Genomic DNA, 18,981 nt, shown 5'->3' on the forward strand with positions numbered 1-18,981 from the left:
TGTCTGATTCGTTTAACGAGACTTGACTGAAGTTATTTTTAATCCAATTTTTCATAATATTAAGTTTAGCATTAATATATAAAATTTATATATTTAGAAACTACATTAAAAGTACTATTAAACACAAAAAACTAAATTTAAAAATAATAAAAAATTACTAAAGAAAATAAACAATGAAAAAAGAGTTAGTTTGACCAATGAATATTAAATAGGACATGTAAAATGGGACGGAGGGAGTAATATTTTGCTCAATATTTTCACATGAGAATGTACGACACACATTTCACAGCACATGAAACAAGTAGGGGGGAAAACTACTCCAATATAATCTTGCATTGATATAGTTTAAAGTACTTATTTAAAAATAAACATTGTGCATTATCCCAATCGCGTGAAAAACTAGTAATATAAAATAAGAGTCATCATGCACTTCTACACCATAAGCTTTATTCCTTGGCACACTTTAGCCCCAAAATTTTTCCCCTCCTTTATTTTATACCTAAGTATTTGTCATTTTATACCTAAGTATTTGTCATTCAAGCCTTTCATGAACCTAATGACCCATTCTCATGAAATTGTAGCATCTTAGCTAATGCTATGCATGAACACATGCATAGTGGTAAAGGTCTGATGATTTGCATCTCATCCCAAATAATTTTGAGTTGTGTGTTGTATTGAGTTACAGTTTGTGAAGCTTGTTTTATCGCATTGATCTCATCTTGCAAGTCTAAACATCTAAGTGCATCTCCTTATGAGAATCGATCATTCAAATTGCTTCGCATTTCAACAACATAATTGATCTACATAATGCTTTGAGCAATTTATGGTGACACCGGACAACCCATTAACAAATAATATTATTACACCTTTGCCACGCAACATAGAGATGATCAAATTCTTGATGAATCAGGACAGTGCCGTCAACGAGATTCCACTTATTCTTGGAGCTTAATACCATTTTCATGGCTCTAAACTATATGTGATAATTCAATTCGGCGAGAGGTGGATTAACAAGCATGAGGCCATGAGTTTCACTGCTGTGAAGATAACAAGGAATACTTGGATCTTCAATCTTGGAAATTGGTGGTGGATGATGGATAGGAGCATTTTGAACAACCTCCGTCACTGTTCTTCCTGTGTTAGAAGTTTCGGCGGTTACGTGAATCCGTGATAGCAGCTTAGTAGTCTTACAAAGCATACATGTTCATGGTAGCATACTAGCAGACAAAGGAAATAGAGAAAATTACTTAATCCCAAAACTTGTTTAACATATATATATATATATATATATAAAAGAGCATGATTGAAGCCAATCTTTGTATTCTTTAGTAGAAAATTACTTATTCAAAAACTTGTTTAACATCTTAAGGTACTTCATAAATACAGAGTATTATATAAGAAAAAATTTTCAAATGTTCTGTTACATTGGAAGAATTGAAGAATATTATTATTTTTAAAATTTAGAGTTTGAACTTTTTATTTATTTATTTTGTCATACCTTGTACATCAAAATTTATTTATTTTGTATTTTAAAATTTACGATAATATATATATATTGAAAAAAATTATAATAATACCTTTTAAAAAAAAAAAAAAAACTTGGTCTGATTCTGCTCCTTGTGGGTTGGACTAATTTGGTCTTAGGCCCTTTCACTAATGTTTATTTCACAGTGGCCCAAAATTAAAGTCCGGACTTTTCCCAATCTTATAAAATCCACTTTATTATTCCTCTTCAAATCCCTCGCCCTCATCTTACCACCCTGCCCTGCGTCTTCTCTTTCCATTTCCAAAAATTTCGTTTTCTCTTTCCCTCCCAAAATCGCCAAAATCCACTCTTTTTTGTCTGCTCTCTACTCTTTCTCTCTCCTATCGTGTATACGCAGCAAGAGCTGGCTGCTGAAGCTGCGGCGGCGGCGGCGGAGGACAGAAATGGACGGCGGTCAACAGTACAACCCAAGAACAGTGGAGGAGGTTTTCAGGGATTTCAAGGGCCGAAGGGCCGGCTTGATTAAAGCACTCACCACTGGTACGGAGATCAATTGTTTAATTGTTAAATGAAGGGGAAGTTGAGATGGATAGTGTTCATACACAACCGACGTATTTGTTTGCTTCTCTTTTTTGTCGTTTTGGGTTTTGATTTTTAGTGGGTTTTCTTTAGAATGAGTTTCTGTTTCTGCTTTTTCATTGGGTTTTTTTTTTCTGACTTTCTCTTTTTAATGGGTTCCTGTAGATGTGGAAGATTTTTTTCAGATGTGTGACCCAGGTAAATTTTGTTTGTATTTTTATTTTTATTAATAATACTTTTCATGCGAAGTATGCTTCTGTTCGTATTTGAAATGCTGTTTTAATGGAGTAATTTGGATTATGAAAGCAATTATATGTGTGCATGTACTCACCTTTGTTTTTGTAGTTTTTTTTTTATAAACATGAATTCAGGTTCATAATTTTTGGGAAAATTTTCTCATTTTAAGGGGGCAGTCTACCTGTTTGTCTTGGGTCCATTTATTGGATCCAAAATCTTTTTTTTTTCTTTTTTTCCCGAGAAATTTGCTGATTAATTTGAGTTTGTGGGCTGTTATTATGGATTATGTTGTGTTAAACAAACATATGCAACTTGAGTTAAGTCATTTTAGGATTCTATTTTTTCTTCAATTTGGTTACTTACAGCAGCAGATAATGTTGTTCACCTGTTACTGAATTTTGTAGAGCATCAGCAGTAGCAAATGAGTGACCTTTAGAGACCCGTGGCGTTCCAAATTGTTTAGGTTCTATGTTTACCTTATTCTAGATTAGAGTTTGGACTTTCTTGTTCTATCTTCCAATTGTTTATTACATGTCTGGGATATCATTCTTGGTTCTGGTCTCTTGAAATCATTCTTTTAATTCAAAGAAACACTTAATTCTTTTGGCGTGTATTTGCAGAGAAGGAAAACCTTTGCCTTTATGGATTTCCCAGCGAGCAATGGGAAGTAGCTTTACCAGCTGAAGAAGTGCCTCCAGAGCTTCCTGAACCTGCTCTGGGTATTAACTTTGCCCGGGATGGCATGCAGGAAAAGGACTGGATTTCTTTGGTGGCTGTGCATAGTGATGCATGGTTACTTTCAGTTGCTTTTTATTTTGGTGCAAGATTTGGATTTGACCGAGCTGATAGGTATGCTTTTTTTTTTCCCTGCTTAAATAAAACGTGTTAATATCTGGTGTTGCAATTTGCAAATATTTTGTGCTAGTAAGAAGTAGAAATGTGTGATTTTTCCAATGTATGAATGTTCTGTACTAATTCATGGAGTACATTTTGAGTGTTTTGAAAGCTTTGTTATTTCATATTGTGACCTTGGCTCCATATTTTAGCTTTGTGCCATTAAATATATTTAGAGAAATGCTTTGCACCTGTTATATACTATATAGTCATGGCATTTTTAGACTTCATTCTTCATCCTTGACCCGTATGACTTTTCTGTACTAATTTTTGGAGTACTTTATGAGAGTGTTTTGACAGCTTTGTTGCTTCATATTGCGATCATGGCTCCATATTTCAGTTTTATGCCTTTGCATATATCAATAGGAACTCAAACCTGTTATATATTCTTGTCTATTTAGATTGTCACAGTTTTCACTCTTATTCAGCACTTATGAATTGGACCTGTTCAGTTTGCCCCATTTTTCCCAACTCTCCACCTCTATTTTTCTACCTTTTTTTCTTCCATCTATAATTTTCCATTTCCATTCTCCAAAAAGCATGGGCCCCACTTGAAACGGAAAAAAAAAGATTGCACTTGTAAACACTGGAACGTTTTCCACGTTTGGATAATAATTTTTCTGTGTTTTCCAACTTTCTTTACAAAATTGGAAAAATGTTTTCCATTCTCCTTCTAAACACATTTGTGGAATATCTGTTTCTCCGCATACTAAAAGAAGTGTTTGACCACTTTTCCACATAAAAAATTGCTAAAGTAAAAAAGGGATTAATCTGTTATGTACTCAGGCAAACGCACGCTTCACAGGGTGATTAGGGTTATCCGGGGTTGTTTGTGGGTTGCCTATGTTGAGACTTGAGAGAAAAATTAAAGGGATTAGGGAACAAGATACTAGGAACGTTTTGAGAGTTTTCCACCTATGGTTTTATCTTAACTTCTTGCTTGCTTGTCCCTTTTATTAGAATGAAAGTCCCCTTTATAAGAGTGTTACAAAGACTAAATAAAACATTAGAGATAGCAAATAATAAGTCAATTCTAATAACAGCGATATTTTAGAATCAACTAGTCAATATCTCCTGATTTCTTACCCACATTTTCTGAATCATAACATAATCATTGTTTAATAATTAATATTGTTACTGCACATATTAGAAAGGAAAATTACAATTCTGTTTCCACATTTAAGTGGTTAACAATTAGCTCAAACAATTCTATATCAGTTTTGGTTAGATTAATTTATTACTCCGTACTTTTTTGCCTTGTAAGTTTAGAAGTTGTAAGATTGGTTGTTTCTCTTATGATAATAACATTTTTTTTTTTTTTCATTTTCTACCATAAAAACAACCTATATTGGATGGAAGTGTGATTGGTGTTATTTATTAGGACTCGGTCTACTTGTTAATTTTCACATCGTTTGTGCCTTCATCACTTTCCAGTTGAGGTCTTGTGGGTATTGGGTTGCAGGAAGCGGCTTTTCAATATGATAAATGATCTCCCTACGATATTTGAGGTCGTGACTGGGATGGCTAAGAAACAATTGAAAGAGAAGTCATCTGTGTCAAACCACAGCAGCAACAAGGCCAAGTCTAATTCTAACTCCAAGGTGCCCCCCCCCCAAAAAAAAAAAAAAAGAAAAAGAAAACTCTCATTCAGTGCATTGTTGTTGTATCTTGTCACTTTTATGGCTTCATCTAATTTGAACGTTTTGATGACATTCAATGGCTTTGAACCCAGAGCAAGTATTCGAGAGCACAACCAAAACACGAGGACGATGATGGCGGTTTGGAAGGGGAAGAAGATGAGCAGGGAGAGACGCTATGCGGGGCATGTGGCGAGAGCTATGCATCAGATGAATTCTGGATCTGCTGTGACATATGCGAGACGTGGTTCCACGGGAAGTGCGTTAAGATTACTCCTGCCAGGGCCGAGCACATTAAGCAGTACAAATGCCCATCTTGTACTAATACCAAGAAAGCACGCATCGGTCCATGACAAACCCTGTTTGAGAATTTGCACCTGGCGGAATCTGCAGGTATTTCTGGAGCCTGTAAAACATTTTCGGTGTTGTTTGTAGGTTGCAGCTAATGTTTAAATTATCATCAAGCATACACGGCAGTATGTTTATGTAGGAGGGAAAAAACACTTTTAGTCATGTACTTGAACCGTTAAGTTACTCACTCTGGCTGTCTGTTTCTTGACCGGAAGCCATTTTTACCAATGCTATATTCTAAGGATTTTATGTCATACTTAATTACATATTTAGAATGACCTTGTTTAATGGCCTGTATATTATAATTGCATTACTGGGTTGGGAATGAGATTGTTTGGGAGGTTTTTTTGGCTATGATTTGACTCTAATTGAAGAGTTGGACAATACATACACTGATACACACACACAAATATACATAAATGTGTGTGATTCTTAAAGAATTCAGTGTGTTGTTGCTATGTAATGTAATTGTATATAGTCTTAGATTTACTTTTTGGAGTTAATATTAGTTGTAGTTATCATATGCACTATGAGAAGGTTCACTTAAGATTTGCTTTCAGCAGTAGAGGAGAGATTTGATTCTTGCCACGAACATTTGAAGTTTAGGTTTGGGTTGGGCTTTTTGTGCGCAGAAGTGCATAGTTTGGTGGATTCAATCCAATTCTAAATGCGATTTTAGACAATGTACTCATTGAAGTATATAAGCATATACTCCACAAATATATTTATAGCTTTCGAGTGTTTAATTACTCTCCAAAATAATATTTTCTCCATGTACTTTGAACAAGATGATCTTTGCCCTCTAAAATGCTTTATTGCAATGAATTTTGTTTGGGAACATGAGTTGAGGTTTCTGATTTTTGGTGTGCGTATTAGAGGAATGTGACGTGACCACCATATTCGCTGGACCATAACTGATAACTCGTACTTTTGGTTTAAAAATTATGAAGTACATGATTTTTTTAAAAATAATTTTAAATATAAGTGAATAAAAAAACTCAATAATAGATAAAGTTCATAACCTAAATATAATGTGTTTTAATACGCAACAATTTTGGTTGAGTGCCCCAAAGCTTGTCTTTGCCATTCTCATCATCCCATTGCATTTTTGCAGGAAAAAGGATTTGTTCCATGGAATAACCGGAATGATACATTGATATTTTTACAGGAACAATGGTTAAATAGAATGAATAACATAATAAGAATTATGAAATATGAAGAAGTCATGATTAGTTTTGATGGTTTTATCGGGACGGGTATATCATAACCATCGCGAGACGCTCCCAACCGCATGCCTAGCCACCATGGGACGTGCCCAACCACCTTGGTACATGCCTAGCCGCCATGGGACGTGCCTAACCCCCTTGGGACATGCCCAACCATATGCCTAGCCACCTTAGAACATGCCCAAACACCATGGGACAAGCCCAACCGCCATGGGACGTCAACCATACATGCTACGTCGCACACTCACCCATTAGGTTTACCCCAACCCCTATAGGCTATATCCCATCATGTTTTTACTTCCGTTGTTGATTTTTTTTGTTGGAAAATTGGGCTTTTGTAGCGCTGTTTTTATACTAAAGAAAACCTCCTACCACTTCCATATACGGAGTAATAATCATATATACTTGATAATTTGATCTATAATTTTTTTAATTAGTAATTTTTTTTATACTCATTAAATTAATTACTATATACGTTTGTTTCAAAAAAATAATTACTATATATGTTATTATGTATTTATTACTATATTAATATCAATTTAATAATTTTTTTATAATTTTATTTAATATCAACATTAATTTTATTGAAACAAATTCTTATAATAGTAAAGCATTTCTATCTATTTTTTAGTTTCCTTATATTTTTAAACCTATATTGCAAAGATCTTGTTGTCTAGTGGCACCAAGTTACACTCCTATCTCCTCCAATCTCATGAACCAAAATACACCTTAGATTAAAGTGAACAACATGGAATTAAGAGGGATTACTAGTCCTAATGACATATTGTTCTCCAAATCAGTACACTTGTGCACTAGGTCAATATGTCAAACAAAATGAAATATGATTGCTTAGACTAATTGTATGATTGATAGTTATTTTAAAACATATGTGCTGCTTGCATATGATTGCATAGTTTCGTCCTGCCAGTAGCAATATGATTGCATAGTTTTACCCGGCCAGTAGGAATATGTGCTGCTTGGTTTAAAACATATATTAGGAGGCAATTAGTTAGCTATTTTATGTGCTCCTTGGTTCTCTCTTTCAATGTTCTCTCTTTAAAAGGGCTGTAATATATTAATGATTGCATATTTACTTAGATGAATAACTTGGAAGAAACAAATGAGGAAGACGCAAAATGGCCCGATACAGCCCTTATACAATTTTTGACAATTTTAAATGAAAGAGTAAAAAAAACCCCGGACTGCTTTCACTAAAACCTTCAGACTGGAATGATATTGATCGGGAGATGATAGGTGTCAGTTGGTCTCAGTTACGGGATGACTAAACTTAAAGGAAAGTGTAGCCGGCTGAAATTGATGTACAGGCAATTTTCTGAGTTGATTTCATACTGGGGTAACATACAACTCATTTACAAACACCGTGGATGCATGTGACGATACATGGAAAAAATTTGAGAAGGTATGAACCCAAAAATTGTGTCATATTAGTTTAATAGTGCCGCTGAATTATTTCATTGAATTGTTTAATTTGATTAATTGATTTTTTTAATTGTTTAATTGAAACAGAAACATCCTAAATTCAAGAGTTATAAGAGAAGGATTAAATATCCATTTTACCCCTGTTACGTCAAAATTGTATTGATAGTTAAGCAGCCTTGCTGCTGTTAATTCGTTAGTTGAGAAATAATAACAGATTCTTTTCTTTTCATTTTACTCCGTTAAGCAAGGGTCATAACATAGCATTTGAGATTATTATCCATACATACATACATACACACACATATATAACATTCCCCTTATAAATGAATGTATATGATCTGGAAGATAAAATATAAGGGATTTGACTATATAAAATATTTTAAAAATACTCCTAATAATCTGAATATTCTAAAAAAAATAAAATATCCTATGATGTTTTTCCTTGATAAAATCATCTATGATTGATAAAACATAAAATGTACACTTGGGCATATGCTTATTGTTTAAATCTTTGCTTTTCCTAGTTATTTTTGCACTAAAATGATTTATTTATTTATTTATTTTTTACAATTTCAATGATCAATGATCAATGATCGAATCAAACTATAAAAACCAACAAAAAGTTTACTCTAAGGTTATGTTTGGCAAACCTAGCTGAAACGATAGCTGAAAGCTGAAAAGTAGCTGAAAGCTTAAAAACTATAAGTTCGAAGCTGAAATCTGAAGAGCTGTTAAGCTAGTTGTTATGCTTAAAAGTGTTTGGTAAAATTAGCTTTTTGATAAGTTGATAAAGGTAAAAAGACTAAGAAGGACATCTTCATAAAAGTTAAATAGTTTTAAATTTAAATAGGTTTGTTTACATATTAANATAATTTTTTTATAATTTTATTTAATATCAACATTAATTTTATTGAAACAAATTCTTATAATAGTAAAGCATTTCTATCTATTTTTTAGTTTCCTTATATTTTTAAACCTATATTGCAAAGATCTTGTTGTCTAGTGGCACCAAGTTACACTCCTATCTCCTCCAATCTCATGAACCAAAATACACCTTAGATTAAAGTGAACAACATGGAATTAAGAGGGATTACTAGTCCTAATGACATATTGTTCTCCAAATCAGTACACTTGTGCACTAGGTCAATATGTCAAACAAAATGAAATATGATTGCTTAGACTAATTGTATGATTGATAGTTATTTTAAAACATATGTGCTGCTTGCATATGATTGCATAGTTTCGTCCTGCCAGTAGCAATATGATTGCATAGTTTTACCCGGCCAGTAGGAATATGTGCTGCTTGGTTTAAAACATATATTAGGAGGCAATTAGTTAGCTATTTTATGTGCTCCTTGGTTCTCTCTTTCAATGTTCTCTCTTTAAAAGGGCTGTAATATATTAATGATTGCATATTTACTTAGATGAATAACTTGGAAGAAACAAATGAGGAAGACGCAAAATGGCCCGATACAGCCCTTATACAATTTTTGACAATTTTAAATGAAAGAGTAAAAAAAACCCCGGACTGCTTTCACTAAAACCTTCAGACTGGAATGATATTGATCGGGAGATGATAGGTGTCAGTTGGTCTCAGTTACGGGATGACTAAACTTAAAGGAAAGTGTAGCCGGCTGAAATTGATGTACAGGCAATTTTCTGAGTTGATTTCATACTGGGGTAACATACAACTCATTTACAAACACCGTGGATGCATGTGACGATACATGGAAAAAATTTGAGAAGGTATGAACCCAAAAATTGTGTCATATTAGTTTAATAGTGCCGCTGAATTATTTCATTGAATTGTTTAATTTGATTAATTGATTTTTTTAATTGTTTAATTGAAACAGAAACATCCTAAATTCAAGAGTTATAAGAGAAGGATTAAATATCCATTTTACCCCTGTTACGTCAAAATTGTATTGATAGTTAAGCAGCCTTGCTGCTGTTAATTCGTTAGTTGAGAAATAATAACAGATTCTTTTCTTTTCATTTTACTCCGTTAAGCAAGGGTCATAACATAGCATTTGAGATTATTATCCATACATACATACATACACACACATATATAACATTCCCCTTATAAATGAATGTATATGATCTGGAAGATAAAATATAAGGGATTTGACTATATAAAATATTTTAAAAATACTCCTAATAATCTGAATATTCTAAAAAAAATAAAATATCCTATGATGTTTTTCCTTGATAAAATCATCTATGATTGATAAAACATAAAATGTACACTTGGGCATATGCTTATTGTTTAAATCTTTGCTTTTCCTAGTTATTTTTGCACTAAAATGATTTATTTATTTATTTATTTTTTACAATTTCAATGATCAATGATCAATGATCGAATCAAACTATAAAAACCAACAAAAAGTTTACTCTAAGGTTATGTTTGGCAAACCTAGCTGAAACGATAGCTGAAAGCTGAAAAGTAGCTGAAAGCTTAAAAACTATAAGTTCGAAGCTGAAATCTGAAGAGCTGTTAAGCTAGTTGTTATGCTTAAAAGTGTTTGGTAAAATTAGCTTTTTGATAAGTTGATAAAGGTAAAAAGACTAAGAAGGACATCTTCATAAAAGTTAAATAGTTTTAAATTTAAATAGGTTTGTTTACATATTAANCATCTTCATAAAAGTTAAATAGTTTTAAATTTAAATAGGTTTGTTTACATATTAAAATATAAAATAATGAAATCAATATAATTTAATAAAATACAAAGTAAGAACATATATTTGAAAATATATATAGTAAAACAAGATGTTTATAATTCATAAAATTAGTTCATACAAAAATTATTGTTCAAACACAAATATCAAATTAAAATTACAACGAAACATATTGAAGAAAAAAAGCCAAAAGAGTTTTAATTGGGAGGGATAAATGATGTCATTTATATAAAATAATAAGGATAAAGATGGAAAAAAGTTAAAAAGCTACTAGCTTATTTTTTAAAAGCTATCAGAAGTAGCGTTTCAAAATAAGCTCTTATTTTAAGCTACTGGCTTATTTTGATAACATTACCAAACAAAGTTTATAGCTTATTAGTAGCTTAAAATAAGCTATAAGCTCCTAAATAAGCTCTGCCAAACACAGCCTAATTCTCCAGTTCTTTTTCAAAGTTTATTTTAATGTTGTAGTATTTGTAATCATATTTAAATTCTTAAAGAGATGTGGACAATTTCTCTAGAATTTAGAACCAAACTTTCAAAGTCAAAGGAATTCACTCCAATTTTGTATGTTTTTATCTNTATATATATATATATATATATATATATATATATATATATATATATATATATTATTTATATAAAAAAAATATAAAATACTTATATTAAAAAATATTTTAATTTGGTCTTCCTTGCAAAAGTGTACCATAGTCCATGGTATAACAATCAGATTGAGCACCCATAATGCTGGAAACCTAATCAAATCAATAATTAAACACTTCATCATACATAATAAGATACTAAGATATTATCCCAGTTGCCAATATTAGATCAATGCACAGAAAAAGATGGAATATTTTTTGTATCAAGTACAATCATGTATGTTATTTAAGTTGCACCATATATTTTTACCTCGTAAGACTGGGAGCGAGTTCATTGAATTCATGATATAGTTAGGTGAAGAAAAAGAAAAAAGAAAAAAAAGAGGCACCTACAGTGCTAGAAACCCAATCAAATCAACGATACAACTGGATATAGTTCGACGGGAATACACCCAAAAATACAAATAAATATATAAAATTAAACACTTTATCACCATGCATAATAAGATATTAACCCATTTGTCAATATTATATAACTATCAAAAAAGATGTATGTATTTTTGTATCAAGTACAATCATATATGTTATTTAAGTTGTATTGCATATCATACATCAAACACTAGTTATCACAATACAAAGTACAATCAGAAATAATACCACACTGATACGCTGGGATCATCATCACCAATTGCCAGGACATAATGAAAGGCTTGAATCATGTTGCTATAAATCATGTGACAAGGAGTAGGAATGTTCAGGCCTATGAGTTGGCCAAATCCACTAGTTTGTATAGAAACTCTAGGTCTTGGTTCTTTGAGCCTCCTGTAAGTATCTTTGAGTTTGCTATTACGTAATGAAAGAGTTGTTTTGGTTTCCAAAAAAAAAAAATACTACCTCCGTCCCATTTTGTTTGTCTGATTCGGTTAACGAGGCTTGACTGAAGTTATTTTTAATTCAAATTTTAATAATATTAAGTTTAGTATTAGTATATAAAATTTATATATTTAGAATCTACATTAAAAATACTATTAAACACAAAAAATCAAATTTAAAATAATTACAAATTATTAAAGAAAATAAGCAATGAATAAAGAGTTGGTTTGACCCATAAATAGTAAATAGGACAGGTAAAATGGGACAGATGGAGTAACATTGTTTTTGATAAATTTAATCTCAAAAAACTACATTTAGCTTCCCAAAATAGAGTATGAATTATTTAAATTAACATTGTTTTTGACAAATTCAATCTCAAAAAACTACTTGATTGGAGATAAAATTTGATTCCTGAAGATCACAGAGATACCCAACTGGCCAACAACATTTATGTTTGTCCTCTTTGTGGAAGCTAAGGTAGGGTACTAGGGTCTATTCATTCAATGAAGCAATTGGGTGTCCTCCTGGACCACTAGGTGTAAGTGCCACATTGCATTTTGTAGGAGTGACCCAACATGGATTTTACCTCTCATCTTCTTCTGTCCCTTCATTCATGTCAATCACACAACTAAACCCCCCAACTGTTTTACTCTACCCATTCCCTTTCCATGTTTTACTTTTACAAGTACAAAATACACAGATATTTTTAGATTTCACCTATACTCTAGTCTTTATTTGTTCTTACCTTGTAACTTTGCTACATAAAGTTAATTGTGAGATATGTCTAGTAAAATTCTACACTTTATATAGTTAGTGAAACAAAGTTATTAATTATTTTTTGAGTTGGTAAGAGCATTCGCAATATTATAAATTTTTTGTCATTTTTTTTACTAGGTGGAAGAGAGGGGATGAAAAGAAAAAAAGGAAAAAAGAAGAATAAAAAAGAAAACATAGGAAGGAATAAAAGCATTCAACGGGCTGTTGGTGCCTGAAATGCGAACCAGGAGCTTGAATTTTTTAATTTTTTTTGAGTGCCCCACAAAAAAACTAATTTTCCCGTAATGCCATATCTCTCCTCTCTCATACTCTTTCTTTCGTCCACATCACCTAAAAAGCCTGAAAACTCTCAAATTTGTCATTGTTGGTGATGCTAGTAGCGAGTTGAGTTATGTCTTTAGAGCAAAATTCGTCATTTAATTTTTTTTTTCCTTAATCTCGAGAGTTCTTAGTTGTTATTACTTTGGATTCTTAATGGAGAAAGTAAATCAGTGGCTAATTGAACCCTGCACCCTTAATTAGTTACCAATGTAGTGGATATATTATTATTATTTTTATTATTGATTGATTGGTTAACCAATTGAGCTGCATTCCTCGAGCAAAATTTATCATTAAAGTAAATGGGAAACTAAAAGGGGGAATTAGTAGATCAAGATTTATCAGGTTAAAGTGAAGTATATGGTCCAAGTACATGAAGTAGAGTTTAGAGGTGCTAGTAGAATGGTAAAAGGAAACACATTGTGAAAGAGACTTGATCACAATCCATGACCCCTTATGAAGTGAAAGCCCAACAAGGGAAGTTGTCACTTTAAAATGTTCTCATGCCTTTTTCTCTTTTAAATTATTCTCTAATGCCTTTTTCACTTTTGGGATATGGGTAAAAGGGTGAGCACAGCAAGGACAGGAGTCTGGGAGAAGATAAGCTTATAAATGAAAATGCAGGCCAAGAATAAATCACCCAACTGGAAATCCAATAGGGTTTTTGTGAGTACAGAGTCGCATGTAAGCTGTCTGTAAATTAAGGACCACTTTTCATATGTCTTTTTGACTAAGAGGAGTGAAAGAAACAAGAATTCTGTGTTACTCACGGGTACTAATCGAATCTTACATTCTATATACACCAACCTTGAACCCTGTAATTGCTAATTGATAGTAAAGTAGATTTGAACCCTAAACCTTGCAATTGCTAGCAAAACAAAGCTAAGTGTCACGGGCATAGAGTCCGGTGCGACACACAGCGCCCGTGTGGCGTCCGGGTGCCCCATCTCACCCCGCGGACTAGTCTTACCCACATACGTGCCAAACTGGTTTCGTCCTGTTGTGGGGTCATTAGGGAAATGGCAATAGCTTATAGCTGTCGATCAATTGTGCCATTCAAATTGCATCCATCCCGTTCATAATCAAGTCCAAGACCAATGACAAGCTACTCAAACTTAACTGGGTCGACATGCCTAACTCGGCCAGACTTTAGAGTCTAAGATAGAACAACCCTTAACGCTACTGACGTCCCTTTACCCATTTGGCAAGCTAACCAGTTGGCCCGTTCATTCATTGGGTCTTAACACGGTTACAAAAAACAGTGCGTGACGTAAGTTCACTCTACATCTGAATCTCAAAGACTGAGATTATAATTGCCAGCAAAGCAGAGCCAAGCCTGCACTCTACATCTGAATCTTAAAGCCTGTGGGATTGTTAGCAAAGCCGGACAGAAAATTTGTATTTTAGTTGGTACAACACTATAAAACCTTGTTGACAATCTCAATCAGCAATGATGTGAGTTTGCTCATTGTGGTCTACAAGTTAAAAAGACAAACTTTGGTCCCTAATCCACACCTCAGACAGTATAGTAGTAAACAATCTCAGTCTCACAGAAAGTTCAAAGTAAGAAGATTGAACATATATAATTCTTCAACATATTGATCAAAGTAGCAAAACCTAAGAGACAGACAATAAACATTACTACATTCTCGTTTTTGTTCACAATATATATATTTACATTGTTGTGCAACCATGTCAGCCTGGCTTTCAAGGCCAGCTAAAGATGAGATAAAAGCACCTTCCAAGTTCCTACTGTCAAGCACAGTGACTAATCCCTGAATCCTTGGCTTATTCTTGTCGACTAATTCCCTGGCTGATTCTTATCGAACAGGGTGACTAATCCAGTGACTAATCCTCTGACTGATTCTTGTTTTCACTGGTGAACACAATGACTAAACTGACTAATTCCCTTGCTGATTCTTGTATTCACCGTCGAACACATTCACTGGCTGATTCTTGTTTTCACTGTCGAACACAGTGACTAAACAGACTAATTCCCTAGCTATTCTTGTATCCACGGTCAACGCAGTGACTAATCCCCGGCTGATTCTTGGTGGACAGGCGCTTGAGAAACTCGTAGGTTGTGATCATGGTTGTAGCAGACATGGACATGGAAGCCCACCTCGGACCCAATCCTCTGTAACATGCCGAGAATCCACCTTCCTTAACCAAGTTCCTAACCGTCTGTCTCACCGTGGGCGCCCGCCGCTCGGTCCCGTCGCCGTCCAACACTTGCAGTCTGGTCTTGATTGTATCAAGTGGCATTGTGACCAAGGCTGAGACGCCGCTGGCCAAGGTGGCGCTCACCCCTTGGACGGCCACCACGGCCTTCCCATCCGGCCGGTAACCGCCGTCATCCTTCTTGCAGCCATGGCAGCCAATGCAGCCCCAGAGGAGCCTGTGAGCCACAGAGTATGAAGCCCACCAAACCGCGTTTGAAGGCGCGTAAGTTACAATCGAAATCCCAAACCCTCTGTACAATCCCCTAACTCCATAGCTGCAAATTATTTTCCTAAACGCATCTATTCCCCCATTGTATCTCTTCAACCCCACACTATTACTATTACTATTACTACTACTGTTACTATGACTCCCCTGAACCATTAGCCTCTGGCTCACTACGTCTATGGGCGTCCACACTAGCTGCGCCGCCATGGCGGCGCTCAGCCCCGCGGCGGCGTTGGCTATGGCGGACGCGGCGGCGTCGGAGAATCCCAGCCGGACGGTGGCGGTTCCCACGTTACTCTTGGTCATCTCCAACGCGCCCATGTAAAGCGCACGCGCCGGGATGGTTCCGGTGAGGGAAGTCCCGAATCCCCTGTAGAATCCCCGGCACCCTTCGGTTTTCAAGATCGAAACCGCCATTTTACGGCAAGGGATCTGAGCCGCCGCCACCTGTTGGCGAGTCTTTAACACCACCACCGGGTAGAGCGTGGCCGACACGCCGGAAAATAGCGCCGCCCCGAGGAAAAAGAACTTGGATTTGTCCAACATCTCCCAATCTATATCCGCCGGGAGATGGATTTCCGACGCTGAATCATCCTCCGCCGTGCTCAAACTCATTTTCATTCGCCACTTTCTTCAATTCCTCTCGATAATCAATACCACTATTTGTATTCCTAAGCTATAACACGAAAAACCTAGAAATTACAGAGTCAACAAAAAAAAAAAAAAGCTCTAAATTTGCTGGAAAAAAATGAAAAGCAAAAACTACCCTTTTCTGTTCTTTCAAAGCTCTATTAAGGGTCGAGCTCAAATTCTAAGAAAACTGTGTACAGAAACGTATATACAGAATCAGAAAGAAAGAAAGAAAATTCTGCGGGCGTATAATCTGTGTGCTGTAGAGATGTGTCTGATTGTTCAGGTAGCATGAAAACCTCGATGTAAAGAAACGCCGATCATGAGGGATAAATATATATATAGGAGGAAGAGGAAAAGATAAGATGTTTAGAGAGAGAGAGAAGGACGCAGCTTTACTAGCAGTAAAACTGAAGAACAGAGGATGGTGGCGGAGGAGAGAGCAGAGAGAGAGGAGAGAGGGTTAAGGATTAGCGCCGAGGGTTCTGCGGATCTGAGGTACGGACACGTGGCGGTTACCCTTTCGAGAACATTTCTTCCCGGATAGAAAGATGAATCTGATTCGACCGGCTGTAGGGAGTAGATGTGCCCATTTTAGAAAAAAAAAAAAAAAAAACTAAACTGGATTATATTTTCTGTTTTTTTTTTTTTAAAGCTGTTTTTATTTTATTTTATTTCTTAATAATGTTATTTTCCTTTTTATTAACGAAAAAACAAACTCTTCCCGTGACCATGAACAAAGGATTATAAGAAAGTAAAAAGTTATTCAAACGGATAAGATCAATAGACACTTTTCACAAAGAGAAATTTAAAATATTATTTTTTGGTTTTAAAATTTTACATTTTTACCCTACTGAGATTCGATTTTGTGACTATCCATTTGGAATATCTTCGCACTATTAGTAATCTTAATAATAAAAATTCAATTACTCTTAAATGAAAATTTAAATTTAAATTATGCAAATGAATAAATTAAAATGGATGATTCAAAGTATAATTCCGTGATAAGTTAAAGTTATTTTTCAGATAATAGAAAATAAAACGTTTCAATGTAAAGCTATATTCTTTCTATATATATATATCATTGACAAAGTACAAGTTACAAAAAAAAAATCCTTATTTCATGTCGATAAGTATTGAAAATTGTCTACACAAATGTAAGACTTTAAATTATGAAATAATTGATAAGTAATAAACAGCTAATGCAACTATAAAGTGGAAAGTTTGACATGTGCACTATGTTCAAACATTATGGAATATGTTCAAATCAAATTTAAATTAAATGAATAAGTTTAGTTGTCATATTATAAATTGTACAATGTTTTATACTCCGTACTATTTTTAGCATTAAATATTATAATATTATAACACTTTAATATAAAAACTACTCCCTAAAATTTAATATAATAATTAGACAGGACAATATTTGAAAAAAAGCATGATTTCCGAAAAAATACAAACTGTGGGTGGAAAGGTAGGTGAGACCAGTGGGCTCTTCTGTCTTTTTAAATAGAGGGGTGGTGGCCATTTCCTACCATTGTTATACCATATATCATGTTCATATTTTGCATGGTAAATCTTGATACAAATATTATGTACATTTAGTTAATACATTATATACTTACAGTTAATAGTTCATGTATATATAAATAAATAACTTTATAATTACTGGCACATAATATGATAGTTACAAGTATAAAAATTGTCAACTACATGTACAAAATGTGTCAACTATAGATACAGGACCTGAAGGTTATTTTTGGAATGGAGTCTACAATGCAAGGTAGATTCTGATCTATGGTATAATTTGCCCATTTCCTAGGGATGCCTCTCTTTGGGCATTCTTGTAATTGCTTAACAATTTTAAATTTCAAATTTCAAATTTACGAGTAGTTGAGACATATTTCGAGAACTCTTCTACTAATCTTTAGGGCAAGATTGGTGGGACCCTTAAGTTTGGATTTCAGACTTATAATAATTTCAAATTTTAATGTTTATTAACTACGTGCTCATTTCATAAACGTTTTATCTAATGAAATTATTAAAGTATTGACTAATTTTCATTTTGAGTATGTTTAGTTAATGTTTTTATGTATGATTTGCAATAGTTTTTAACTTATTTTTTCATATTATGAATAATTTAGAGTGAATCATGCATTACACACATTCACTTCAATAATTATAAACCATAATGGATAACCATAAGGTCTATTAAAGTGAGTTGATATCATAATTATAATTTAGAGTTTATTCCACTTTTAGGGTGTGTTTGGTAACCTATAAAATGACTTCTGGAAAATGTTTTATGAGTTTTCGGTGTTTGGCAACGCTCGGAAAATGCAGTCAACGGAAAATGTTTTCCGTTGACCAAGGAAAATCAGTTCATTTTTCTGGAAAATGACTTATGGAATTTTTTTCTGTAAGTCATTTTTCGGAATCGCCAAAATGACCGTTCCGCATGTTCTCGACCAAAACTAACCTATATCCTATATAATCCATGACCGAAAATGGACCAAGAGGTGGGAAACCGCCGAAAACCGACGGAAACATGTTGTTTTACGTTTTTTTTTCTAATTTTTAAATTTTTTTTTTGGGTTTTTAATTCTATTTTTAATAAATAATATTATTATAATTGTTTATATTTTAAATAAAATAATTACAATGTTTAATTATACAATTCTATCCATTTTCCAGAAAATGAACCAAACACACAAAGACAGTTTTCCAGAATATATCCAAACACTGGAAATGAAACTATTTTTCGGAAAATGATTCATTTTCTAGAAGTCATTTTACTGCTTTCC

The 18,981-nt window shown here is 33.7% G+C and overlaps 2 protein-coding genes across 2 annotated transcripts; one reads left to right on the forward strand and one right to left on the reverse strand.

Annotated features, from left to right (window-relative positions):
- The first annotated feature begins 1,746 nt into the window (after positions 1-1,746).
- On the forward strand, positions 1,747-5,472 carry LOC116007184 (PHD finger protein ALFIN-LIKE 4-like). Its single transcript, XM_031247791.1, has 5 exons — positions 1,747-2,026; positions 2,231-2,263; positions 2,923-3,151; positions 4,659-4,797; positions 4,929-5,472. Exons 1-5 carry the CDS (start codon positions 1,930-1,932, stop codon positions 5,184-5,186), a joined length of 756 nt encoding a protein of 251 aa, XP_031103651.1. The 5' UTR covers positions 1,747-1,929; the 3' UTR covers positions 5,187-5,472.
- A 9,184-nt stretch (positions 5,473-14,656) lies between these two features.
- On the reverse strand, positions 14,657-16,649 carry LOC116005619 (solute carrier family 25 member 44-like). The gene has a single exon (XM_031245861.1). The coding sequence runs from the start codon at positions 16,166-16,168 to the stop codon at positions 15,098-15,100; it is 1,071 nt and encodes a 356-aa protein (XP_031101721.1). The 5' UTR covers positions 16,169-16,649; the 3' UTR covers positions 14,657-15,097.
- Between the last annotated feature and the right edge of the window lie 2,332 nt (positions 16,650-18,981).

Source organism: Ipomoea triloba, chromosome 15, assembly GCF_003576645.1.
Source record: "Ipomoea triloba cultivar NCNSP0323 chromosome 15, ASM357664v1".
Lineage (NCBI taxonomy): Eukaryota > Viridiplantae > Streptophyta > Magnoliopsida > Solanales > Convolvulaceae > Ipomoea > Ipomoea triloba.